The 26,694-nt window shown below is 43.6% G+C and overlaps 2 protein-coding genes across 4 annotated transcripts; both read left to right on the forward strand.

Moving 5' to 3' along the window:
- Positions 1-1,432: 1,432 nt before the first annotated feature.
- Positions 1,433-6,624, forward strand: vgll2b (vestigial-like family member 2b). 2 transcript variants are annotated; one of them, XM_084013569.1, is made up of 4 exons: positions 1,433-1,659; positions 2,225-2,561; positions 4,628-5,074; positions 5,592-6,624. In XM_084013569.1, the coding sequence occupies exons 1-4, from the start codon at positions 1,438-1,440 to the stop codon at positions 5,633-5,635; spliced, it is 1,050 nt and encodes a 349-aa protein (XP_083869695.1). In that variant the 5' UTR covers positions 1,433-1,437; the 3' UTR covers positions 5,636-6,624. The 2 variants fall into 2 exon arrangements, with proteins under 2 accessions (XP_083869695.1, XP_083869696.1); XM_084013570.1 differs by having other exon boundaries at positions 1,516-1,786.
- A 3,991-nt stretch (positions 6,625-10,615) lies between these two features.
- Positions 10,616-13,718, forward strand: ctsl.1 (cathepsin L.1). Of its 2 annotated transcripts, none has more exons than XM_084013238.1 (9): positions 10,616-10,742; positions 10,972-11,072; positions 11,205-11,347; positions 11,461-11,658; positions 11,733-11,924; positions 12,483-12,648; positions 12,743-12,848; positions 13,368-13,471; positions 13,568-13,718. In XM_084013238.1, the coding sequence occupies exons 2-8, from the start codon at positions 10,973-10,975 to the stop codon at positions 13,465-13,467; spliced, it is 1,005 nt and encodes a 334-aa protein (XP_083869364.1). In that variant the 5' UTR covers positions 10,616-10,742; position 10,972; the 3' UTR covers positions 13,468-13,471; positions 13,568-13,718. The 2 variants fall into 2 exon arrangements, with proteins under 2 accessions (XP_083869364.1, XP_083869365.1); XM_084013239.1 differs by having other exon boundaries at positions 10,616-10,739; positions 10,970-11,072.
- The last annotated feature ends 12,976 nt before the right edge of the window (positions 13,719-26,694 follow it).

Raw genomic sequence — 26,694 nt, forward strand, 5'->3', positions numbered from 1 at the left:
GCTGTTGATCACGCTGGTGCAACACCCAGCTTTCTAGCATTGCATCACTCTCTTTCTCTACCGACTCTAATGTTGTCCTGCATTACCCCGCATGTATATGGATCCAGTGGGTCATATTGCACATCGTGTCATGCAAGGGGACAGAAGTGTGATTACTAATTTCAATCTATTCATTCATTTGAATGCTTGACTGTTGTCCTCTACTGATATGCACCACAATGCTGCCCCATTGGTGTCATGTTGCAGCGCTATGCTACAATTACTCAAAACGACGACGCAAGACAAAGTGGTCAAAGTGAGGACGTCGGCGTTGCACGTCCGCTATTTAAGAGCATGTCCAATTCATTAGCGTGCCAATAACCTGCCGCTAGTTATTCATACTATGTGTGATGTATGCACAGCGAGATGTTGGTCATGTTCTCCATCCAGGGAACGCAGCGGAGGGACGATGTAACTTCCCGAGGAGCTCGTCCACTCGCATACATCAGAGACATTCCACCTCATCTGACACTCGTCCATGGAATTTTGCAAATTTTCCACACTATTCTCCCAGGCATTCTGAAGTGCTCGTCAAAGAGACTGGCATGCCCAAACATTGGGGCACCTGTAAACGCTTAAAAGAGGAGAAATGGACAACACTTTGTGGAGAATGTGTCCAACCTGTTGTTAATGGTTCCAAGATGTATTTTTAGTCATTTGGTACGTGGATGCATGATGAATTGGCCCATGGCCGTGATTGTCATCGGGTATGTTTGCGTGTGTGTGTGAAAATATCCTTTTGTTTGCACTGCTGATAGGTGATAATTTGTCATAGATTTGTGCAGAGTCCCTTTCTCCTCTGCGTCGGTATGGCCGGTGCATGCAACCTATAGTTAACACTTATGTGGCATTCTGGGAACACACTAAATACTTAAGATGACTCGAAGGTTTACTTGGCAACCGACGGCTGTTTTAAGAGCGCGGTGTACACTGTCGGCTTGGACTGAGCACAAAGTGTTGAGTGTCCACAGTACATGGGAAGGGATGAGACGTCACTCCATCGCATGTATCATGTGCTCATTGTCGTGTGGCTGCAGGCTATAAAGCTCGATGACTTCATCTCTATTTGTGCAACTGGATGACATTCTATTTAACCTTTTCTTTCACGGGATTAAGAAGTTGTGGAGCCATAATTAGTAACAGGCTGTTTCCAGCTTTTTCTTTAAAGAATAAAAGAAAAAAAGACTTCTGTATGTTGAAATGTTAGGTTTTCCAGACTATGATGATTTGCACCTTTTGACACCTATCATAAAGGTTTCAATTTACAGCTTTTAGACAATTCATTCTTGATATCAAAAGGAAACAATCACTTTACCTCGTGTGCAGTAGTCTGCTTGTGTGGTATTGGTGGCGTTGGTGGGTGGAGGGCTGGTAAAGGTGGGAGGGGTTGACACAGAGATGTACAGGACAGGGCACCCTCACGCGTGCTCCATAAACCTCACCACCACATTTCGCTGCCGCAGCTGTCGTGGCGCACACAGTGAGCGGAGAGGTGCGCTCCTTCGGGAGGGACGATGTCGAGTCGGGCAGAGGCTTTTTTTCCACACTGATCAGCGACCACCGAGCCCGTTTCTCCTCGCCACGAAAGCCCGGAATGTTGTCATTCTCCCCCACAGCAAGGTCGGTTTCCACAGAGCAGTGAAGACACCGCTCGTTTACCATGAGCTGTTTGGATGTTATGTACCCAGCCTATGGACATTACGCACCGTACGCCACGACTGTTCCTGCTTTAATCAATAGCTTACAGGTAGGAAAACGTAAACATATCTAAAAATCTTCTTGAAATCATGATTTTATTTTCAGTAGATGGGGTATTTGATGTGAGGAACAACTGCTAATTTATGCAGCTTGTGCGTAAAAGCAAAGTAACCGGATGAATCGTTTTAAAGTGTTTTTTTTTTGTTAATATGTTTGCGTTTTAAGTATTCTTTTGGTTTAATTAGTCGTTATCTAGTTTAGCTGCGCTGGTTGTTCTGCACCCACAAAACTCGTGTCTTAACGCGCGCGCGCACGCTCTCTCGCGCGCACAGGCACACATGCCAGCGCCGCCACACACAAAGAAAAACATTATGTCAAAATGTGTCATAGACAGCCCCAGAACTGTCCTTTGCAACACCTGTCTCACCCCTCTCCTCCCCCTCCTCCCCCCTGACCCCCCCCCCCCCCCCCCCCCCCACCCTGGCAGGCTCCCACAGGTCTGAGCAGCACTTCTCTCTGCCGGGATTTTATGGACACTCCCAGGGGTCCCGAGGGGATGTCTGGGGGCCCAGGCACTGGAGGATCCACTTCCTCCTCATCTTCATCCAGCTCTTCCTCTTACACGGCTGCCTCTTTAAGGCCAGAGGAGGGCCCCAAGGAGAAGCAGGAGGCCCCTGAGGCAGAGTACCTGACTTCTCGCTGCGTCCTCTTCAGCTACTACCAGGGAGACATCAGCAGCGTGGTGGACGAGCACTTCTCCAGGGCCCTCAGCACCTACATGGAGGGAGAGGGCAAACGGCGGGCAGCAGACCAACAGGGCACAGGTATACCACTTTGTAAAGACTAGTTAGTGGGCTCAATACACTACACTTCATGCAGCAATATTGGACATGTAAAGTGCATTTAATGTCCATAATTACAGAATCCTTTTATTGTAATGGAGAGATTCAACAAAACAACAGAGTTAAGTTGGCTACTCTAAACGGAAAACTCAAGCAGGAACTCAAGCGAATCCTATATAAAGAAAACTAGTTGATTTTTTCATTAACTTAATTAGGAACCTGGATGTTTACAACACATTTATTTCATAAAGATTCACGCCAGCCCAAAAAAAGGTCGAACTAAACTGAGCTTAGGATGGTTTAGCCCTCCGCTACATCCCCACGGCTTCCTAAGTCCACCTTATTTCTGTGAGCAGCAGTGCAACAGTTGTCTGAGTGGTGTCTCACGCTCGTCTCTGAGGCCACACAGGGTGAGGAGACGGTTCTGCAGAGCACAGCAGCGCATCAAACAGGTGATGTGATCAGGTGACGGGACTGAAAAGCGGCTTGTTGGTGACTGTTATCCCTGGAGAGGTCAGAGAGTAGGGTTCAGAGGTCACGAAGGTCACGAGCTGCTTGAGGGTCCAAAGGACTTCTGCTCTGGTTAGGGTAAAGATTTAAAGAAGAGAAAGAGAGAGCATGTGTGCTATGGGGGTTTAGCTTTTTGTCGTTTTTGGCAAATAAGAAATCCCAAAATATATTATCTGCAGTTTTTGGATGAGGCTACAAGTTTAGGCATGACATTTTGTTGTGCGCTTTGGCAACCTTACCATCGTAGACACTGCTGGGATTAATGTGAGTTAAATTAATAATTATAAGTATAATTATTATTAAACTTTTGTACATTTTCGTTAAAGTAAAAACAAACCTTCACATTTTCGACAAATAAAAAAGAAAAGCATTTAATATATTTTTTTTAAACAAGTAACATTATCAGATTTATATATTTATATATATATATAACAATATCATATAGATAATCTTCTAGAAACACTAAGTCCCTTTGTACCAGCAGCCTGCATATATCCTCTGAATATCCAAATAGGGCCTATCCTCTCCTCTCCTTCACTATTAGTCTCTTTCCCAGTTCAGTCGGACGTCTTCATTTCGGCACCAACACACGCTTCCTGCCTCACAACAGAAGCTATGTTTATACATGGCTGTAAGCGCACAGCCTCGCCGGCGTATCCCCTTCAAACGTCTCTGCGGCTGCCATTCTGACTAGCGCTCCAGCTCTTACCCCACAATGGCTGCTCAGTCAGTCGCCTGCCTGCTGGTCAGATTTATATACGCTGCGGTCTGTGTGATAGGGGCAGAGGGAAACACTACCTCTCAGGATGCCGCATGGTGTCTTTTTTCAGAGGAATATCTATATCTATATCTATATATCTATATATATATACACACACACGCATATATATACTGCTAAAAACATATAATGGCTCGCTGACATTCTCTCAAGGGCGAGGAGAGGGGGCAGCAGAGAAAACAACAGGTGGGGGTGCAGGAGACAGAAGAGAGGGGTGGCGGGTGCTAGTATAGGGCCAGTTTTGCGTGTCTGAGTGTGTGTGTGTGTGTGTGTGTGTGTGTGTGTGTGTGTTGTGAGCCTCTCAGAAGTACTCGGCTGACATACGAGTGAGAGATGTCACCACAGCGAGTGATTTAAGGGCACTGTGAGCCCTGGGCTCCCTCCAGGTCAGGAGTGTCTACCTTATATAGAATTCGAGGATATAGGGATGTCTCTCTTTGTGCGTTTCTCCCCCGTTCCTCGCTCCCTCTCGCTCTCCCTCTGTCTCCCAGAATGTGTTGTGTTTATTTCCGTGTCTTGTTGGGGCTAGGGCTATGTCACAGTATGATCCAATGGGGAAGATATCTGGGCCCGAGGGCGTAGCGGTCATGTGAGCGATATCTATGTTTTAGCACGGGTTGCCCCCGTCGCACAGCTCCAGCCGTTTCCATTTGTCTCTATAAATCAAGTGATTCACTACACAGTTGTGCAATGGCTCGTGACTTGGCCTAAATGTAATGTTGTTTATCCTTCTCCCCCCCCCCCCCCTCTCACCCATTAGACACCCCCTCACCTAGCAGTCGACGAAGCTTCCCCCCATCCTTCTGGGACAGTAACTACTCCTCGCCTCAGAGCCGCTCCCACTGTGAGACGGGCGCCCCCGCCTATTCCATGGACCCATACGCATCAGCATTGCACCCGGGCCTGCCGCATCCGCACGCCCACCATCACCCACACGCTCACCCTCACTCCCATCCCCACGCACCAGAGAGCTGGGGCTATCCCCAGGCCCAGGCCTACGGCCACCCGCGGCCTCTCCACGAACTGTATTCCCCGACGGGTTTGGAGCCCCACTACGGGCCCCTGCTCATGCCCACGGTGAGGCCACCGCATCCCCTCAGCTTGCCAAGCCACTATGAAGTGAGCAAGCTGGAGCCTTCCGCCTCCTGGCCCGGCCTGCTTCCACCAGGAGATGTCAGCCAGACGCTGGCACTCAACATGGATGCAGGTAAGCAGTCAACCGTGTCAGGCTTTCACAAATACTGTGTTCCCTCATTTACAGTTTATACAGCTAAACTCAGACGTCGGTGCAGACGAATAGAAACAGCGAGTTCAGATTATTTACGACAAAAATATGAGAAACAAATGTATCTTTTTATGTATCGAATAGAACATAATGGGAGCAATGTATCAATAATTTTGTTTGTTTTTTTGTGCTATTAATTGCTAAAGAAAAACACAATTTTACCAGAGCTATTGAGCATTGATTTCACTGAATCCAAAACACATCTCCATCAACTTGATTAACCCTGCACAGATGCACATCGTTTGTGATGTTGAATACACTCGGCCGTGCCATAGACACACACACACACACACACACACACACCAGAATCATCACAGAAGCTCTCTTCCCCCCCTCCCTCTAAAACTGGATGTTTGGCAAAAGTAGGCTCCATGACAACCTGTGTTCCGTTGTTCGCTGTTGTCCTCCTCATTGTTCCCTTGTCTTTTTTTTCCCTCAGGCCTTCAGCAGCACAAGAAAGGCAAGGAGCTGTACTGGTTCTAACGAGCCCTTCAGCAACATTGACCAGCCATTACCAGATCCAATTAGTCCCTGGACCTGCTCCGCTATTGAAGCAGCGTGTCCCTTTATCCCCCACCACCACCCGACACACACTTCATCCCCTTCCATCCACCCCCTTCTCTCTGCTCCTGGCCTCCCCTGCCAGTATACAGCCTTGCTCCAGGTCGACGTGTGTGCACCATGGAGATAATGCAGGGAGAGGGAGAGAGAGAGAGAGAGACAGAGAGACATCGTGTCACTGTCTATAATCTGTGCTGTTGCTCTCTCTCTCTCTCTTTCGCATCTCTCTCTCTCTCCTAGACGCTGCTGGTGCAGCTCAGACCTTGGCAAGGTGTGAGCCACAGTGACCTGTTTGGACTGAGGAAGACAGGATCACAACAGACTTTTGCAGAGAACAGAGAGATAGAGGGATGAATGGAGGGACGGGAGGATGAATAAGCGGGCGAGCAGGGATTCCCTCCAACGTCCCTGGTTATCTCGGCCTCATGCTCTTTGTTGGTACAGTGGTTGTCATCATCCACTTATCTGACAAATGCAACATGCCGTGATAAGCAGGGAGCAGCAATTATGGTGGTTTAAACGCTTTGCGACTGTCATCACGATGCCTTTTTTTTATTTTTTTTTTTCGGTTGTCGTTATATGATTTCGGGTCTCTGAAATAAAGTGTTTCTATTTATTGGTGTTTTATGTGCATTTCTAAAAATGTTTGGTTAGGCCAGTGTTCTGAAATGATTGTGATTGTGTTTTATAAAAAAGAGAGAGAGAGAGAGAGAGAGGCCATGGACATGACCATACCGTGTGTGACTCTCTCGTCTATCTATGAAGGAATCTTTTGTGGAAAAATAAAGTTCATTTTTATCAAAAAAAAATACAAAAAAGAACGTGTTCAGTTCAACAAGTACTTGTTTTTGCTCTGAACAATCACATCTTGTGCTCTTTTAATTTGATGATGGTGTTCCATTTGAGTTCTTCTGTGTCATTCTAAATATTTCTGGCTTGTTCTTGCTGTCCGAGAAAAAAAGATTGTCACGTGAATAAATATTTTTATGGTAAATGGCCACATCTCCTAAATGTTCACCGCACATGGCAAAGTGACGACGAAGGCTTGATGGAGGCCTTCGGTCTTTCTTTTACGATTGTACACGCTGATATCTAAACTAGGCTGATATGTTAGTAGCCGTGTGAATCCTAGAGACGGTAGCGTAGCCAGATGTGATCAAGGTTGCGCCGTGCCGCTCGGCTCATTTGAAAGGCCCTCCATTTGAATTCCTGCTCGCATTCACAGTTTGTCACCTATAAAGTGGGAATGAGAGGTGAATGCCAGCAATGTGTAACCAGAGAGGAAGGCAGCCGTCCCAGCGATGCACCAAATGTTGCTGTGTTATTGATCTAATAATCAGATTATGTGCTAAGGTATGCCAGCCCGGGCCACTGTCACAATTTAACGGCTGTTATGTGTGACCCCCCCCTCGCCAGAGAGCAGCCAACTATGTGATTGGCTCTAAGCTGACGATACATGTAGAGTAATGAAATTAGAAGAGTTCACCGGGGGATAGCGTTCCCACTCCGTTTCCCATGCCAAGCGTCTTTTCACACTAGTATTGTCACTGGGCCTGAGGGTTTCTTTTTCACACCGGATTCTCCGGGATCTACTCCATAGTGAGCGTGCACCAACAGCTATTGTGACATTATATCACTTAGAGGTCCATAATAAAGAATTCATAATGATCATGTTAACAATAATTCTCAAAACAGTTTAAAAAGAAAAATCACAAATGTAGATATGAATCGACAAATGATTGGCTTAAAAATACATTTTATTGTTGATACAAAATTAAACGTGTGGGAGCTGTATTTAGTTACTGAACAGAAACACAGTGAACCATAAGAAAAGTCCAAGGAAATGCTGCCCTCTCCTGGTGTGTTTCTAACACTGCAAAAAGCCAGCTGCATGAGTTATACTGCCCCCCGGAGGTTGAGGAGCGGAATTACAGAAGCAGTGAAGTTGAATAAAAGGGTTTTAAAGTTTTCTAGTTGTAAAGTGCAAAACAGATAGAAGTTAGGTAGTTATGCCTTTATTATATGCCTCTTTGAGTTAATTGTTTTATCCCCCGAAAAAAGTGCCTGAATGTCTGACAAGGCTTGTTATATTCTGAGTTGGGTATATTATTATTATTATTATTATTATTATTATTATTATTATTATTATTATAATAATTATTATTATTATTGTGATGATTATTATTATAATTATTATTATTATTATTATTTTCATATTGGACATCACCTTATGCTCTGGGAAACAATGATACATTATTAAATATGTATTACAGCATTTTGCCTGTGTAGAGCAATCAAATGAACATAATGATGATAATAATTTGATAACAAATAGTCACTGTGTGTTTTATCTGGAAAATGTATGTTTAAGAATTACAATCATGAGTGAAAAAGAAAGTTTTGTAAAAACCCTCTATGATTTCCTGCACATACTGCACATGTTTAAACTTCAATAAAAGGGAAGTGAGCGTTATCAGTTCCCAACATTGACCAGCGTTTCGTGACAGCTGATTTACTCGGCTTACAGTGAGACGAACCCACAGAGTCACTGGGTCATATGACGGCTCAGCGGTCACATGATACAATAGCAGATTCACATTCAGTTTGAGAGATATTCAATTCTTACATTTACTGTATCTGAAATGAATGTGAACTTTTTAAACTGATATTCCATCTTCATTCATTAATCATTTAATCTGTTTACAACCCGACACTCAACCCGTTACTGACTTTATAAAGCAATCAAGAAAGTCTTGATTTACTCGCCTCAACTTCAGAAAGGTTGCATAACATTTCATATAGTTAATGTGTCATTTGAAGAGCTATAACTTGTCATGTGCAAGCTGAAGGAGACACATTAAAAAAAAAAACATGCAACCACAACAAGTGGTCCACAATGTGGAAGTGATGTTGGAAATCACAGAAAATGTTTTCTTGTCTGAGCGGTCTCTGGGTTTCTGTTTAGCCTTTGCAAAATCAGACAATCGATCAGCACCTACACACACAAATGCTTATGTACTCAGTATATAAAAACACTGTCACGTGATTTACTCCAACCTCTTTCTCATGGCCATGTACACAAGTACACAAACCTTGATCTATGAACTTTGGAAGTTTTCCTATTGTATTTATACTGTGCTGACTCATGGCCCGTTCTTGTCACTTAACAGTTAATGCATTTACATTATGCAACGTAGATTGCACACTGATGGTTTAAAAATAGAGAATAACTTTGTTTCATTGTGAAACAGCGATCTTAAAAAGTTGCTGAGCGTGCAAAAAGCTCCAAGTACTTTCTCAAAAAAGCAGTGTCTAGTTGGGGCTTGTTTAAGATGTCTATGAGTTGCTAGTAGTTCCACCAAAGAGTGATTTACCCTCTAAACTCTAAAATTGGATATAAAGTATTCAATATGTAATCAAAACAGCAAGCAAATATTAAAGGAAAGTAAAAAAGAAAAAAAATAGAATTAGTTTGTTCTTTTCTTCCCATTAATCGTTGTATAAAGTGTAATAAACTGATTTTGTGCTTTTACTTGTCTAATTGAGTTTGAATGCAGGACTGAATGCAGCAAAATACTTCTTCCACCACGGCTCAAGCGTTCATACACTTTCACCGCTTTTGCTTTAAGCACGTCTTGGAAAGCTATACGGTATTACAGATAACCAAAGTACCGCACTGTATTAAAAATTGTGTTGTTCGCTGGTAAACTGTCGGGGAATAACCTAAATATGTGAACAATCACTAACAGCTGCATCACCTGAGAAACGACACACTGACGGACAGAAACATGACACGAGCTGCAGAGTTCAATGACATCTGTTAACTTTTAGCTTAGTTGGGAGTTTTTCCTCACATCACAGTGTCTTTATGGCCTTTAGTATCGTCGTGACCTGAAAGCCTTGTGACAGACGGGCAGAAAAGCACAACGGCAAGAAGGAGGGCAGAGAGACAGTCCGACAGCAGTAAATGTAACAACCTACTATGGGAAAATGCATATGAATATATTGATTATACAATATGTAAAAAGTTTCTCAGACCAAGACTTCACACTTCCGTTGCCAGCATGTGATGGCAAAGTGAAACATATTAATAACGTCAATTCCCAGCTCTGGTTTCTGCTTACTTAATTATACGTCTCGTGTTCCCGTCAGTGACGGAACCATTGCATTTGCAGAGCAAATCAAACCTGAAGCTGAAAACAGGATGTGGAAACAGAAAGGAAATCGTGAACTGTCAGTGGAAACACAAATGAGGAGAAGACTTTAATTTATTAGAATGTTTGTTTATATTTGTCTGACAGGACAAGTCTTCCAAATCCGAAAACATTTTTTTGAAGCAAAGTACATTCCAGCCAGGTTCATTCAACTTGATACTGTAATATAGTGATTTGGAAGAGTAATTCTTTTTTAACGGGACATTATAGGGCGACGCAGTTTCAAATAAAACCTGATCCTTCGTGTAAATCGCTCAAACAAACAGTGGGCGTCAGCTGAAGTAACACCTACATATCTGAGAAATAAGAACACTTCCATCAGCTACTAACACTTTCCAGCGTGGCACATTTCAGTCGGGAAGGTTTCATGAAAAACAGGTGGGCAATGACACAAGTCAGCACAAGCATAATGTTATTGTCACTATGTGTCCATTTTATTTTGTTTTTTTTTCTCCAGAAGATTCCCCATAACTACGTGACTGGAAACAAAAACAAAAACAAAAACAAAAAATTTTGTGAGTCACAGAGGCTCCACAGAATATGCTGTGTAATACATGACCCACATATCAGTTTCCCGAAAGAATCACTCATCATTCAGACTTCTTAAAATGCATCTCTCACCCCTTCCCCATTTCAATGATTGACTCCCTCCTCCCTTTCTTGCACACTTTATGAGCAGCTGACAGCCACCTGACTGGACATACAGCAAGTCATAACTGCAGTCAGCTATATAAGAATGTCTGCCTGACACAGCCCTGCATCACCTACAGGTGGACATACCTCAAACTTCTCACCACATCGACATAGAGGAAAAGGTAAGCGGCTACAGCAGACAGACAAGCACACACTTCCTGTCCTGCAGGAAGAAGAAATGGAGACGTAAAACACACACAAATAAACTGGTGAATTAGAGCTGATGCGTGGGTTAGAGCAACCTTTTTTTGTGTGTGAGGCAAAGTGACAGAGTTCAGTTTCAACCCGTGTGGTTTCCTGCAAGTCACAAGGGATCTTCTTTGCCTTTTTGTCTGCTCGTGTGTCATTCAGGATGAAGCTGCTGCTGGTTGCTGCTGCAGCTCTGGCCGTGGCCAGCTGTGCCACCATCTCCCTGGAGGACCTGGAGTTCCACGCCTGGAAACTCAAGTTTGGTGAGACAATCTTTTTTAGACGATTTAGAAGTTTACATCTTACATTTTGTTTGCCAGCTAAAAAAAAAAAAAGGCTAATCTCCTAAATGGAAAATAATTGAATCATATAATAATCACAAATGATATTGGCAGGGAGGTCCTATAACTCCCCGGCGGAGGAGGCTCACCGTAGGGAAATGTGGGTGAACAACCGCAAACTGGTGCTGGTGCACAACATCATGGCCGACCAGGGCATCAAGTCCTTCCGCCTTGGCATGACCTACTTTGCTGACATGGTATGGAACAGAGAAACTGTCTTACTGTCACCAGTATAATTTGGTTACAGTTCGTTTGTGAGGATGTAATGAATGGCATTTTGGACAACGCTGAATTTTGCCCCCTCGACCAGGAAAATGAAGAGTACAGGCGCCTGATTTCCCAGGGATGCCTGCGCTCCTTCAACGCCTCTCTGCCTCGCCGGGGATCTGCTTTCCTCCGGCTGCCTGAAGGAGCTGATCTGCCCAACACCGTTGACTGGAGGGACAAGGGATACGTCACTGATATCAAGGATCAGAAGCAGTGCGGCTCCTGCTGGGCCTTCAGTACAGTACGTACCACAATAACTCGCTATCCTCCTTTTTCATAATGCGGGAAACTTCACACAACTGGTATCTCTTTCAGACCGGCTCGTTGGAGGGTCAGACCTTCAGGAAGACGGGCAAGCTGGTGTCTCTGAGTGAGCAGCAGTTGGTCGACTGCTCCGGCGACTACGGCAACATGGGATGCATGGGAGGCCTGATGGACGACGCCTTCAAGTACATCCAAGCCAACGGAGGGATCGACACAGAGGACTCATACCCGTATGAGGCTGAGGTAAACAGAAAGCAGTGAGGTGGAAAACATATTGAAATGTAAAACATCCAGTTTCGTTATCATCATGCTAAAAAGGTAGAGCCAGAGATGCAAATCAACTCATTCAGGCAGTCTTGAGAATGATGGCCCTCTATTTAAGAGATGCACAATACTGCCATCTCGTGGACAAAATGTATAGTGGAATGCCATTTCATTGACAAATCCATGGCCCAATCCTTTCATCCTGAGCCTTCAGCGACTTAACTGATGTCACATGCTAAATGGTTGAATGTGAGATGCTGTAAGTGCTTGAAATGGTGTAAATATGAATGGGTCAGCACTTTACATGATGCGATGGGTGGAAAAAAGTCTCAATAAACCAAATTAAAATAAATGGTTGATGCACAAACTAGGTGCATAATGTAACCTATGGGGGAATTGGACTCTCAAAACCTTTAAAGGGGAGGTATCATGAAAAACTGTGCTTACGTGAACCCAAATGAAATGTATGAACAAGAAAATGAGCAATTTAAATTGTTGGTAAAAAACTGAACTGTGAAAATGTTTTCTCTCAATTAGGACGGCCAGTGCCGTTACAACCCCGACAACATTGGTGCCACATGCACAGGCTATGTTGACGTGAAACAAGGAGACGAAGGTGCCCTGAAGGAGGCCGTGGCCACCATCGGACCCATATCCGTGGCCATTGACGCTGGTCATTCATCTTTCCAGCTGTACGAATCAGGTGAACAGTTTGAACTACGTTTATCACAAAAAGAAATAGAATAAAATATTGTTTTTTTAAAAACCTATTCATATGTCTGTGTTTGTGTGTGTAGGAGTGTATGATGAGCCAGAGTGCAGCAGCTCAGACCTGGACCACGGCGTCCTGGCTGTGGGTTACGGCACTGACAGCGGACATGACTACTGGCTGGTCAAGAACAGGTAAATACCCCAAAATCATATGTCAAATGATGGACTGCTGTCCTGCTAACGCTCAGTCAGTAGTATTACAGTTGTGAGTCATTCGTCAATAAAGTGTTGTTGCCTTAATCGAACTTAGAAGATGGAAGTTTATTTTGAAAAGACACTATGCATGTCCACGTCCAAAACTACATCTACGCCGAGGGTCAAAGTTCGAAGCTTAGGGCCACTGACCGAGCATCGGCATCTGACGAGTCGGGGAGAGAGAGTGTGTTGAGTATTACAGCGGAGACAGAAAATCGTTGAGGTCACAGACAGCAGCATTTATAGCTTATTTATAGCTGACAGAAATAAGTGAAACTCACTGAGGATGTTGACCTCTCAAACTACACCATTTCTATGAATGGCTGCCATTATTTCAACGCGATCTGAATACAGATAATTATGTCTCTACATCCTGTTATTACTAATATGCCCACGATAGCATGCGTTCTTTCCATAGAGCAGCTGAATAATGTGTGTGTGTGTGTGTTTCTACAGCTGGGGTCTAGAATGGGGAGACAAGGGATACATCATGATGACCAGAAACAAGCACAACCAGTGTGGCATTGCTACGGCATCCAGCTACCCACTGGTCTGAGAAGGTGAAACTTCCCTTCCCTTCTGACCATTACTAGTTCAACGTGCAGTTTATTGTCCATTAACAGGTTGTTCTTCATGTTTTTTGGGGGGATTTTCAGGTCCAGGACTGAGGAGGAGAAAAGTGACACATAATTTACTTTAATTTTATAAAGAAACTGAGTTTTGGAACAAGACGTCCCCTTGTTGTTTTACGGATGTTATTAGGATGCACTTTTTATGAAGATTGTAAATAAAAATATTATGTTTACAAGTAAACATGCTTTTGTTGCTTTTCATTGTCTACCATTTTATTAGAAGGCAGAAATATGTCGGCAACTATCTAATGAACTGACCCTGAACTTTTGTTCATCCACTCATCCATCCATTTATGAGGAGGAAACCGAAAGACATAAAAGGATCCCCTGACTTTTACTCTTGTGCTAGGAGCTCATGCTATGATGTCACGCTGTAGCAAGATATCTTTTAATCAAGGAGCTCAGGTTTTAACAACTACAGATGCTAAGTTGTCATATGACATTATTGTATTTTAAAGGGTGTGTAGGGATCGCTCACAGCCTCCAGCACAGCAAGCAAGTTGCCAGCCGGCCCGTCTGTGTGGAGTGTGTTTCTAGGTTACTCCCACAGTCCAAAGACATGCAGGTTCGGTTCATTGATGACTAAATTGCCACTATGTAAGAGTGAATGTAAGAGTGTTTGTCAGCTCTATGATGACCTGTCCAGGGTGTTCCCCGTCTCCACCCGATGTCAGCTGAGATCTGCTCCACCCTGAATAGGATAAGCACTTACAGACAATGGCTGAAGGGATGTATGAATGAATGAGTATTTGTTGCTTTAGACCAATATAACGTCTCAATACGCTTAGAATTAGTATCATTTTGCTAAAAACATATCGAGCAAAGAGTATACCAGTTATATCAAGCAACCTACAATGGGTCCTGATGCCAAGTATGAGGAACTCATGCTACAGCAGCATGCACATGCACAGGATGGGTCTTGTACATGATGCTAGTAATGAATGACTTATGAGAGACTCTTATAGGAAATTATTTGAACCTCTTGACTTAATCACTTTCGGAATTGTACCTTTGCCTTAAAAAAATGACGCTGAGTAAAAATGTGCACACCCAACTTTAAATGTATGAATTATAATCGCCTCAAGCTTCCTAGTGTGTATATGAAGAATGAACCTGCACCGTACGTCTTCCAAACCGTTTCCCTCATTCAAGGCTCAGCTGTTTAAAAATACATTTACACCGTGTGAAAAGTACATAAAACGTGGCTTTTTTTAACGTTCAGTCATAGTTTTTCAGACGTGTATCAAGTTGGCTGAAAACTTGCAGACAAGTTGAACGTTTATAGAAAAGAGATTTCTGAACACGGATTTGCATCCTCATATCTTGGGGCTGCAAGTCTGTATTATTCATCGCGTATACCAATTATTCATTAAAAAACAACAGTGTCTATTGTTCAAAAAGTGATGTTTAGATGCTTCCTCTGATGCCGACTGCTGCCGTGGCTTTTGCCTCGCAAACATCGGGACAAAGATAAAAGCTGTGGGCGGGAGATTTCAGACGTGGAAAATTCATTTTTGGTAAAGGGATATCTCCTCTTTGGTCTTTCCTGCCATCTTTGCACTTTCAATTGGATAGTATTTCCTTGCTTTATCTTCCCAGATAGAGCTTTGCTTTCCCTAGCATCCTGCGGTTTGTAAAAAGGTTATCTCGGATTCATTCGTCGTGTATGCATTTGGGGACGCAGCCACAGGAAAGGAAGAGGTAAAAGTGAAAGGCGATCTGGACGGTAAATATAGTGAACATATAGTGAGACACAATGTCAGGGCCGAGGACGGTGAGAAATGATACTCCGTAGCGGTTGAAGCTCTTGTCTGATGCGGTTTTTTAAAAAGCCATTATGGATTTGAAAGAATTCTCTCAGCTGGATGCATTTTGGCCTCTATTACCTTTAATGTATTCGAACTCCTCCTGTCATATCCTCCCATCATGACACTTAAAACCGACAATCGGTTTCCATATCAAATGTGATTTTTGTATCCTCATCTTTCAAAACCATTGATATAATGCTCGAAAGATTTACCGTTTATCACGGGAGTCTGGAGGAGAATAAGTCAGAAGCAATGACCTTATAAAAATGAGTCAGATAACTGGAAACGACCACATTTCCTCAGTCTGTGCTGTGATGGCTGCAGCCACGACCGCACCAGCAGACTAGTAATATGAGGTCCACTCACTCTCACACGTTAACTTGAATTTGACCTTTTTCTTTTAATGTAGGTTAGCATTGTTTTGTATATGTATATGTTTAATAAAACCCTTTTTCCAACAGTCATTTCTAATGCTGGGGTGTTCACATGTAATCCGACTAAACAGCAGTCTATCTTTATTGAACCTTCGGCGGTGGAAGGTTGCTTCACTCATCTGTAATCCGCACAGTCGGCTATAAATAAATTCACAATGCTTGAAATTATTTTGTCAATTTGTCACGGGCTATTCAGCCTAATTGCATTTAATTTTAACCGCCCGCAATGAAGCGGAAAACAGTTCAGTGCACCAATTTGAACTAAAACACAGTATCAGATGATGCTGACTTCTTGATCTGGCTTTTAATATTTCATAATTTGCTCAGTGAAAAAAAAGGACTGCGCTCATAAAAGCCACTGTGGTGAGAAAAGAACAGTTCGCCTTTACCTAGATGACATCTGTTTTAATCATGTTTGCCCAATGTAATTAATTAAATCACATTAAGTGATTGTATTCCCCCCCCCCATTGTAAATGTCACATTAGGCCTGGTTGTGGTAATATTTGACGGGAGGTGGGAAGACCACAGAGGTAGAGAGACAGAGAGGGGGAGAACTTATTGGGGGATTTAATCAGCTTGTGTGACAAAATGTGACCTTGACATCTTAATTGTTCCTCCCTTGGCTGCAGCGAGAGAGAGAGAGAGAGAGAGAGAGAGAGAGAGAGAGAGAGAGCAAACATGTAGTTGAAAGATTCCATTTAAATTATCTTTTGTCAGGTTACAGTAATGGTGAAACATTTTATCAGCAGCAGAATGTGACTGCATTCAGCCAATTAGGGCTGAATAATTGTTATCCGGTGACGTTATCATCATCATCCTTTTTATTTTCGAGGGGAAGAACGAAGGGAGGCATTAGAAAGTGGGAAAACGCAAAGATGGAAAAGCTCCCAGAGACAAAAGGGAAACCGGAGGAGGGCTTGTATGAGGTGAGGGAAATTAATTAGTTTTGCTAAATCCTCCTCAAACAGCAGAAGCCAACGTGGCTCCACAAAAGGCCATTACTGGTAATCGATTTAAATCTGTTTTACCTATCCCAAGGAAACCAATTAGGCAATTTCATTTGTGTGTTTTTTTTTTTAATTCACAGCGTATACACCGAACACAACAGTACGTCCAAATCACATCCGGCGGGGAGGGACAAGTGAAAACAAGGGGAGGTGTTGTTGGAACAAACAAAGCTATTGATCTGAGGCCTCCAAATAAGGGAAGAAAGAAAAAGATACACAAGAAGCATGGCAGGATGACAAATTCCTGAATTTGATTCTTGTTAAGCAAACAGCGGTCCTGCTGGGTCCATTTAAATCCCTTTCCGTAGTTCACATTTCTTGCAAGGTCTGCTTTTAGGTGAATGTAGAGCTTAAACTCACTTTGCCACGATCGGTGACTCAATATTTAAAGCAGTTTGGCTGCAGTGTTGTTGGAAGAAGCTCCTTTTAATGTCACTAGATGGCAGTGCTCGACTGCTGATGGTTATCTGAGCAGTTTAGGGGGGAGATGTGGCCTGGCTGCAGTCCTGCAAAGCTCTGGTTCACAGTCAAATGAAGCTCCTCCACTCACACGTCCTTGAAGTGCACATGTGACACGCATGCAGTACAAACATTCATAAGATGCTCATTTCCTAGCACCGGTTAAACCGCGACACTGTTCCAATGCACGCGCCGTCCACTAAACGTCTGCTTAATCAACGATGTCACAACAATTTCAGTAAGATTGGCTGTCGGGTTGGTGTGGAGGGAAAGTGTCATTCAGCCGTGTCACCCATCATAGCGAACAAACAGTCCCTCCTGAGGGGATACAGACAGGGCCGCGTTTCTGTGCCCATGTGTTATCCACGTCCCATTATGCCTTCCTGTGTGTGTGTGTGTGTGTGTGTAGCTCCTTGCACATGTGCAGTGTTTGTGTGTGGGGGAAATGGGATGTCAACTGGTTTGTCATGGTAATGGGGAACATGTGTGATTGTGACAGACAGGAGTCCTGGATGACCGCACACAGGACTGATGCATGTGGATGCACACACACACACACACACACACACACACACACACACACACACACACACACACACACACACACACACACTCACACACTCACACACACACACATATTAGCCTAATGCATACAGAAAGCACTGAGGCTGGAAAATGTAAAGCACAACTTTATGAAAAATGGCTTAAATGATTTTTAAAAATATTTCATGATTTAATAAAGATGAACCTCAGAGGAAGGTAATAATCCATACACGCCCCTTCATCTTGCTCTTTTAAAACCTTTCCTTCCTTATCTTTTTCTCCTCCTTCCTTTTTCCTCATTCCATCCCTCCATCCTCCCATAGCCAGCTGCATTTCTTGGACGGGGACTCTTGGCTGCGTTCTCAGAGAGGCGAGTGAAGCTAACCGTTTGAGAAAAACAGCTCTGGCAAGGCCAATTACACCCAGACAAAGCACTTTGCATGTTATTGTGTTAGGGATTCATGCTTGATTGACTGAATGGGTTCTAATGAGGCTGGGGAGCGACGTGCAAGAGAGGAAGAAACACTCCTCGGCTTCCCTGATGGATTGTATCACCCACGCGCTCACGTTAGGCCGACGGCATGCAGCTAGCAGACACACTCGGAGTAGCGGTGCAGAGGTGAGCACTCACATTGGCGTGCACGCAAAACAGCAGCTCTCGGGGTCGCAGCTATAAAGTCGGCCCCTCTGTGCATGCAGTGGGTGGCAGATGAAGAGGAAATAGTGGGAAAGGTAACCTGCTGTATTGCCTCTGCAGATGCTCCTATGCGAAAGCCTCACTCCCACCGGCATCCTTTTATAGTATCACTTCACTAGAGGTGGATATAGCAACAGATGGATTGGTAAAGCCTACAGCAGTGATAAAATATGTCAGCCGTTATTCTTGTTGTGGCCTGTATAACAGATGTTGGTTTTATTTCCGTGTTGTGTGCCCGGGCTGAGGCTCCATCTTTGAAGTTTTTTTTTTTTTTTTTTTTCATTTTAGGTTCTCCGACATACAGGAAAGTGGAAATTGAAACAGATATGACTAGCCACGGGGCTAATGAAAATAAGAAAACGCCAGCTATGATGTCCGCGAGATCACTGTCAACCAAAAGACAAATTAAAAAATGAAATTAGCTCGCGACCCAGGTTGAGTCTATGAATTTTAAAGAGGCAGGTGTGAGCTGCATGTATGTGAGACGCAGAGTACACAATCCCAATACTAAAAAATGCCAATTTCATTTGATTTTACATTGGTTTTATATCGACGAAGCATTGACGGATACTTGAGGGACCCAGAGTGTATGCCAAGGGTCCTCCGGGGGTATTTATTGCGGCCTATTTCTTCTTTGTCCTGCTTTTGCGACTCCACCTGCACATCCCTGTCATTCATCATCTCTTGCCGCCCCTCCTCCCCCTCAGCTCTCTCCACCATCTCCCATACAGAGGTCAGGGTGAGGGGGTCAATTGCCTGGGCGCACCTCCGAGCCCATTCTTGAAGGAGTAGTCATGTATCTGCGCTTCGTCTTATTTTTTTGTTTTATATCGCCTGACAACTGTTTCCCGCAGGCGGTAGCCCTCGCTTTCACCTGCGACAACCTCGTTTTATGCGCTCGCATGCGTTTCCTGCATGCAGGTTCGCGTGTCAGCACGTGTGGGCGTCTCCGTGTCCTCCAGTCCTTCCGCCTGCCCCCCTTTAACTCACCCTTGTTTATTTGGCCTGTTATCTTTCCACTTCTACAGCTCTCTTCCCTGACCTTTTTCCTCCCTCTGCCTTTCCTCCTCCATCGATAGCCAGAGCTAATAAGGCAATTAAAGCCTAATTAAAGGAGTCTTCAGAGAGAGGGAAGGTCTCGGGCAACTTCACGAGGGTAAGGGAGCAGCGTGTTTACTCATGTCTCTGGCGGGCTCTCCCTCACTCCTGACCAACACAACAAAGTTAAAACTTTGTTTGTTTTTAAGTCCCGAGATAATGAAAGGCATGAAGAACCGTACACACAAGTCAATCAAGAGAACAGGTAACACAAGGTGACGATGTAATTTGTTCAGCTTCAAGTGTACTTATTCAACCGCCGTCAGCCCCACTCATTGTTTGTCAAATTTGCCAGCGCAGATCAAAGAGCCCCGTACCTCCGCTTGGCACTCTGAGTCAAAGTCACGGATTACAGGCAAAGTGAGGGAAGAGGGTTCAAGTCCATGTGACAGACGATCATCCTCTCTTTGGGACTCGGCGCGGCTCGTCACAAAAAGGTCCTGCGACGGATCCGTGTTGTCTTTCTTCCCCCGCAAACATCCCAAAGCTTCTCTCACGAGCCGTTGCATGCGATCACTGTGTGCACTTGTAGTCTGAAACAAAATCTTTACCCCTGATTTAGAAGGCACTTACAATGCATTAGCCTTGTGGTAATTACTAGAAACTCAATTAGAAGAAACCACTGAAGACCAAGACCAAACTGGAGGGCTTAAGCTGCAACGCTGGTAAATGGATTTGGAGTTAATTTAGTGAGTCAGAGGGTGAAACAGCCATCAGTGATGTTTTAAGCTGCAGCAAGCAACCTGAGCGCTCAGAGCTCTGTACTGTAGGCTGATCTCCTCTGTAGTCGGCTCTCGATTGGCATTCAGCGTCAATTTTAGTCTGAGTGTTGCAATTAAATTGCACTGGGATTTGATTTTGTGCAGCCTGGAAGCGCACACCTTTTCCGTGTTTGCGTACGTTGCGATCCTTCATTCCACAATCCTTAATATTACTTGTCAGTGATGTTAACGCGTGTGTACTGTAAATGTTACTGTCTACGCCTCGGGTCCTGTTCAGAGTGGAAGAAGTATATTTTATTCATGGGGCTTTGTATGTTCTCTAACTGGCCTCGGGGCATTTTCATGACCTTAAGCATTGCCTGTCTGTTGCCGGTGAATATCTATATATCGCCGTTCTCCGGTGTTCATGTTTTTGTGTCTGTTTCTGGTGATTTGAACAGCCCAGCTGAAGCTAGATATTTGAGATGGATACTCATAATAGTATTTGTTAAAAAAAAGAAAAGGACTTTGAGATTATCGGACTGTATAATCCATAATCCATTGAATAATCCATGAATATGGTGAGAACAATGATTTTTTCATTATCGTTTGACTGTCATTTGGTCTACAAAACCTGTAAATAGTTACTAAACTCACGCTGATGTCCTCAAATTGCTTTTAGTCCAAAATACAAAGATATTTGTTACATAAATTCAGATATTCACACACATGTAGTCGCAATATTGGTTGCTGTTTGTAAACACAGCATTCAAACTTCAACCCTCTTCTCGGCTCAGCGAGCAAGTGCGAAAGAGAGAGAGAGAGAGAGAGAGAGAGAGAGAGAGAGAGAGAGAGAGAGAGAGAGAGAGAGAGAGAGAGAGAGAGAGGGAGAGGGAGAGAGAAAGCACATAGGTGGTCGAGAGTCAATAAAAACAGAACAAAGCTGTGAATCAAAATAATTAACAGGATTTTCTGATTGTTTCTCAGCGGTTGTTTTCTAAAGCACAAATAAACACATTTCCTCACACACCTGCGGGAGGGTGACGGATTTTGAAGGGCTTCATCCTACTGTGGACTGTCTGCTCTCCCTGTGCCTGAGGGCAGAGAACAGACTGTACAACCTGCTGATTGGTATATTGCTTATTGTTACATCCCCACATGGGATACATTCTTTAGGAATTCATTTACATATTAAACATGTAAATGAATTTTTGCTTAGAAACTGACTTAAAATATATAAAAAAATGTGTTTGTTCCCCGTCGATCGCACAGTGGATTTCTGTGATAAAAATGTTCCTGTTATTTATCGGCTGATTTATTTACAGATATTAAGTGAGAGAAACAAAAATCAGCCAATCATTTTAGCCATGCCAGTGTACCGGTCAGGCTCCAGTGGCATGCACCTCAGACATCTGTACACAGCGGGACGGTAATGTACAGCAAGCTGGTAAGTCGTACCACATATTGGACTCTGCCACAGAAACCCAAGGAGAGAGGAACGGTGAGCAGATGGACTGCATCGTAGGAAGTGTGGGTGGCAAAGCCTGCATGTCCCTGTATGTGTGATTGTGAATACTCCTATTGGTCCCTGTGTGTGTGCATGTGCGTGTGTGTGTGTGTGTGTGTGTGTGTGTGCCTAGGTGCTACTGTTCTTGGCGTTTGCCTTGGAATGAATGTGCGTGTCCTGTGGGCTGGTGAGTGGGTGTGCATCGTGAGAGCACTACTGTGCATCCCTCTTCTGGGGACCAGATGGCGAAGGAGCCGGTCGCTCCATCCGACTGTTTCTGACATCGCCACCCGAGACAAAGGGAGGGAGAGAGAGAGAGACTTATAAAGTACTTATTCTGCAAAAAAAAAATAGAAATAAAAAATCCCCCGTCATTGTTTTACCATTATATATGATTTATCCGGTTAATATCCTGGGTGTATTTAAGGGGCAATGTGCAAGGTATGGTCACATTTCTCTGAAATGAAAAATGCTTACATCCGCTGGTGCCAACCAATTTTAATCAATGACATCATGACATCCATCAATCAATGTGCAACGTTGACTTGGCACAAATAGAACGTTGTGAGATAATATTAACAACGATTCACAAGTTCCTCCCAACTTTATGTCCCAGCTTGACTTTAAAACAGAACGTGAAGAGGTTACAGTGTTGTAGCAGAAGTAGTTGCATAACAAATAAATATTGGTGTACAATGTGGAGGTACTTGTTCATGCATATGTAATGGCCCGACAATAAGTCCAACCTTCATGCAGATTAGAATGTTTTGTTTTTGTTGTATTTTAACGAGGTGGTGATTTCACATAATGGTCTTTTTGGAGGTTGTGGTTTGTGGTGCTGTTGAATTGTATCGAGTAAAACTGCGAGCTGTTACTTTTGTTTACCCTCATTGATATAAATGGGGTGGACTTGAGCAAATGTAAAAATTCATCGAAAGGCTTTCAACCAAATTTCTAGACAAAGCAAACCAATAATTACAGTAAGAAACGTATGTCCGGTAAGGCTGAGGTGAAGTAGATGTGAATGTATATGATAATTCTGTCAGACCTCATCCATCCCATTACCTTTAGCCAATTATCTTGCATTCAGGATTACAGCTGGCTTTTGGTTATATTCCCTGTATTAGCGATTAATTATAGATTAGAATAGATGCTTTTTTTATTCTAAATGCAATTATAGCCGTTCGATTTTTACAAAATTTAAACCTGAAAAAAAAAAAAAAGCCATTATGTCACAGGCTCAGGAGATGAGGAAAAAAAATTCTAAGGAGATTCATGGCCACAGCCTGTGCTAGAATAAAGAACTGCATTAGCCAGGAGTGCTTGCTCAGCATTAGTAACAGCAACTCACTTTCCCCCCATCATTTCACTGCTCAAGTGCATGCTGTGCAATATGATAGGGACAGGTGTGCAAATTACAAAAGGGGAGCTAATCAGCAGCCACACTCGGCTGACAGGCTGAGGCTGCGTTGTGATGCTTTGCCTCCACTTATCGCCAAAGAGTGTCCAATTCTGCAATATGCCGAACGACAACACGCCTCAGCAACATTGTGGGCCGGGAATCAGGGAGCACAGGGCCCCGGCTTATGATCCGACTCTGGTGTGATACATGCCATTTGGAATATGACGGCTTATATGAATTTATAGAAAAATATAGATTTTTAACAGGCAACAATAATGTCCTGACATACCTGTTTTATTTGTGCTTAATATGAAGAAAACACCCAATTTCTGACTGTAAAATCCAACAAATTATACATCTCTTGGTCTAGTTTTCCCAAAACTACCTGCCATGGAAATGATACAGTAGCTACATTTCCCTCTCATGCAACCTGAACACCAATATTCCCAGAATCTCTCAGGTCCAAAATTAAAACCAGTCTTCTGTGGATTGAAGCTCAACTCGCATATAAAAGGTCATACGTGACTATTAATGAGCATCTCCGTCTCTGGAGCTTGCTAATTGAGCTAGCATCTCTCTCCCTACATCCCTTGGATTGTACACGCCGGCGCACAGTCTGCAAGTGTGTATATTTCTTTTCTTCCTCCCGTTGCTGCTAACTGCGATGGCGGAGCTAAATAAGGCCTGTGATGGACGCCGTGCCAGGCAGAGGCGTCCAAACCCACCGATTCCCCTTCCCTCACCGCCTGATGCGCAGTGCAATGGCCAATCAACTGCTCACACAAAGGAGGAATTAGCATATTCCTTGGCACAAAATCGCTCCCTTAATTGGAGCTGCATTGAGCCCCGTGTTCTCCACACCTCCTCTCCTGTCTTTCTCTATCTCTATCCCCCCCCCCACACCTCCACTCTTCCCATCCCCGGCCTCTCCGAGTGTGTGTTTTTCTGTTATTCTTTCACGTTTCACTTCGTTCCCCCTCCAATCATTCTGTCTTCATCAGACGGCTATTGTGCGAGCTCAGGGGGAGAAGGAAGGGAGAAAGATGGGGGCTGGGGATATGTTTGGCATGCTGTACTATAAGAACAAGGTTGTCAGTCTTAAATGATGCTCTCATAATCAGCACATTGGAGCCGGTTTTTGCTGTGCAGAATGACAATATCAGCGGTATGTACATTTCTGTGGTCTCCCTTTTGGCCTGTCAATCTTTCTTTATCTCTCTCGGTTTGCGCCGCCTCTCACCGCTTCCCCATTCTATCCCGACGTCTCTCTTTGTTTCTTTTTAGTCTTTCCATCCGTACTGCGTTCTCTGGCATGTTTTACCATTCTTGTGCAAATTTCCCCTCTGCTTGTGCCTTGCTTTGTTCATCTCCATCTTTTCCCCTCCCGTTACCCCACGATGCCACGGTTTACCAATTTCCCTCTTTAGCTTTTTAGTCTCGACCTCTGCTTCTTCCGTTAATAACGGACAGCACAGAGCAAGATGGGGCTTGAAAGATTTCTTTAACGCTAGTTTTATGTCATCTTCCCAGACAAATCATACACTCGAAATAACACAAACCTCTAGTTATGATTATATTCCTACTCAACCCTTCAGTCCCACGGCGGCTGCCTCCACCAACTATCAGCGTTCAAAGTTTCCCCACCCGGAGCTCCTCCTGTGCTGTCATATTCATGGTAGTCTTCTCTTGTACTATCCTGCCTGCATATCTGCCTCCTAACTCTGTTATCATCACTGGGCTCACAAACACCTCTCTCTGCTAACACCGTCACAGCTTTATCTCGCACGCCGCGTACTGTCACAGTTTGCGTGTCTGTCTACCTCTGTTGTCGCTTGTAGTTTTGTCTCCCCGCGTTGCTGTTGTGGTAACGGTGTTTATTCTGCCAGTCAAAAGACGAGGCAGAGACGGCATCACTCATCCCTGTGTTGTGGAGAGAGGCTGTGGGCAGGGAGGACGGGGAGGGAGGGGAGAGAGGCAGCAGTCACATTTCAGACTGTAAAAGAGTCCCAGGTGGTTTACACAGTTGTGAGTCTGAGATAAGCTGGGGGTCTTGACTGCTGTTATGCAGAATTTCCATACAGTTGGAAGACTCACGCAGCGATGCAGGCACCACTCGAGTGGTTCTCACATCCAATAGGACGCGCAAGGTTCAACTCCAGTGAAAGCATCCAACCAGTTCACTCCAGCAGCTTCACTTCCACTGGGATCTCTAAAACGGAACAATAAAGCCAATAAAAATGTTTTTTTTTACAGGGGTAGGAGGATGGTTGATTTGAAATCCTCCATCGAGGTAAATGTAATTATATGATATCAGTATATGTCACGATACAGTGCATTTTGGGGGAAATCAATTAAGAAAGTGTGGATAAAATAAGCAGGCTTATCTGATTTGGCCTAATGCAGCAATTTAAATACATGAAGAAGAGAAAAAAAATCAAGGTATTTTATCACATTGATCCAAAACTCATACAAATCCAATATTGCCATAAAGCATTCCTGCTCATTGATTTGCAACATTGCCCACAGGGGTCTTACAAGAGCATACATATTTAAGAGACAAAGTAGCAACCACAATATAAACGGTATTAAAAAGTGCTTGTCATCATATCATCTAGAATTTGAACATTTAAGACTTTTATACCACGTAGTGGTCCTATATATATAAAAAAAAGACAGAACCAAAGTAGATTCAATGTAGGGATTTGTTGAATGTGCTATAAACTGCATTTTAATGTTGCTACATAAAAAGCCTCACGCCGTCTGAATTATTCAATGGCATTGTATATAAAAAAAGGTTGTGACTGGACTGTGTGCAATCATGTAACTGACTCTCTATTGTGACACTGTGATGGATGAATATTATATCAGCACACCCAGAAAACGTATGTTATGATATCCTTGTGCAATTTATGAATACAATAATATATAAACACCAACCAATCCTGAGCAGTAACCGTGCCTATTGTTACAGTAAGATGACCGAGCGGATCCTGGTGCTGTGTGGGTAGAAAATGGATCTATTTAACGGCGCAATATAATATATAATAGAGGTGGCTGTTTGTCAGACTGCCGTAGAAAAAGTCTCTAATATTTCTCACTAACATTTCTTTATTTTTTTATCAGTGCAAAAAGACATCACACTTCTTCTGCTCTGTTGTGTTGTGCTCACTGCTGCCACTGGTGGCAGGAAGTTATACTGCACGCATCCATGTGAAGGGTTTTGTTTCGCCAATCAAATCATCATATCTAAAGCCGGTACAAATTCTCTCATAATTTAGTCTTAAGCTATTCCATGTACTGCAACACATTTGAGCCACCTGCATTATTCCTAAGACATAAAATCCATGAATTAATTAAGAGATGTTACTATTAAGTAACATTATTATTGTCATTTCATTAGGGATGTGGAGTTCTCTTCTGATCCTCTCTTCGGAGCAGCGCGTTTATCCCATAATCACTTGGATGAGCTCGCGAGTATTTGACATGTAGGATGA

Source organism: Eutrigla gurnardus, assembly GCF_963514095.1.
Source record: "Eutrigla gurnardus genome assembly, chromosome: 7".
NCBI classification, from domain to species: Eukaryota; Metazoa; Chordata; class Actinopteri; order Perciformes; family Triglidae; genus Eutrigla; species Eutrigla gurnardus.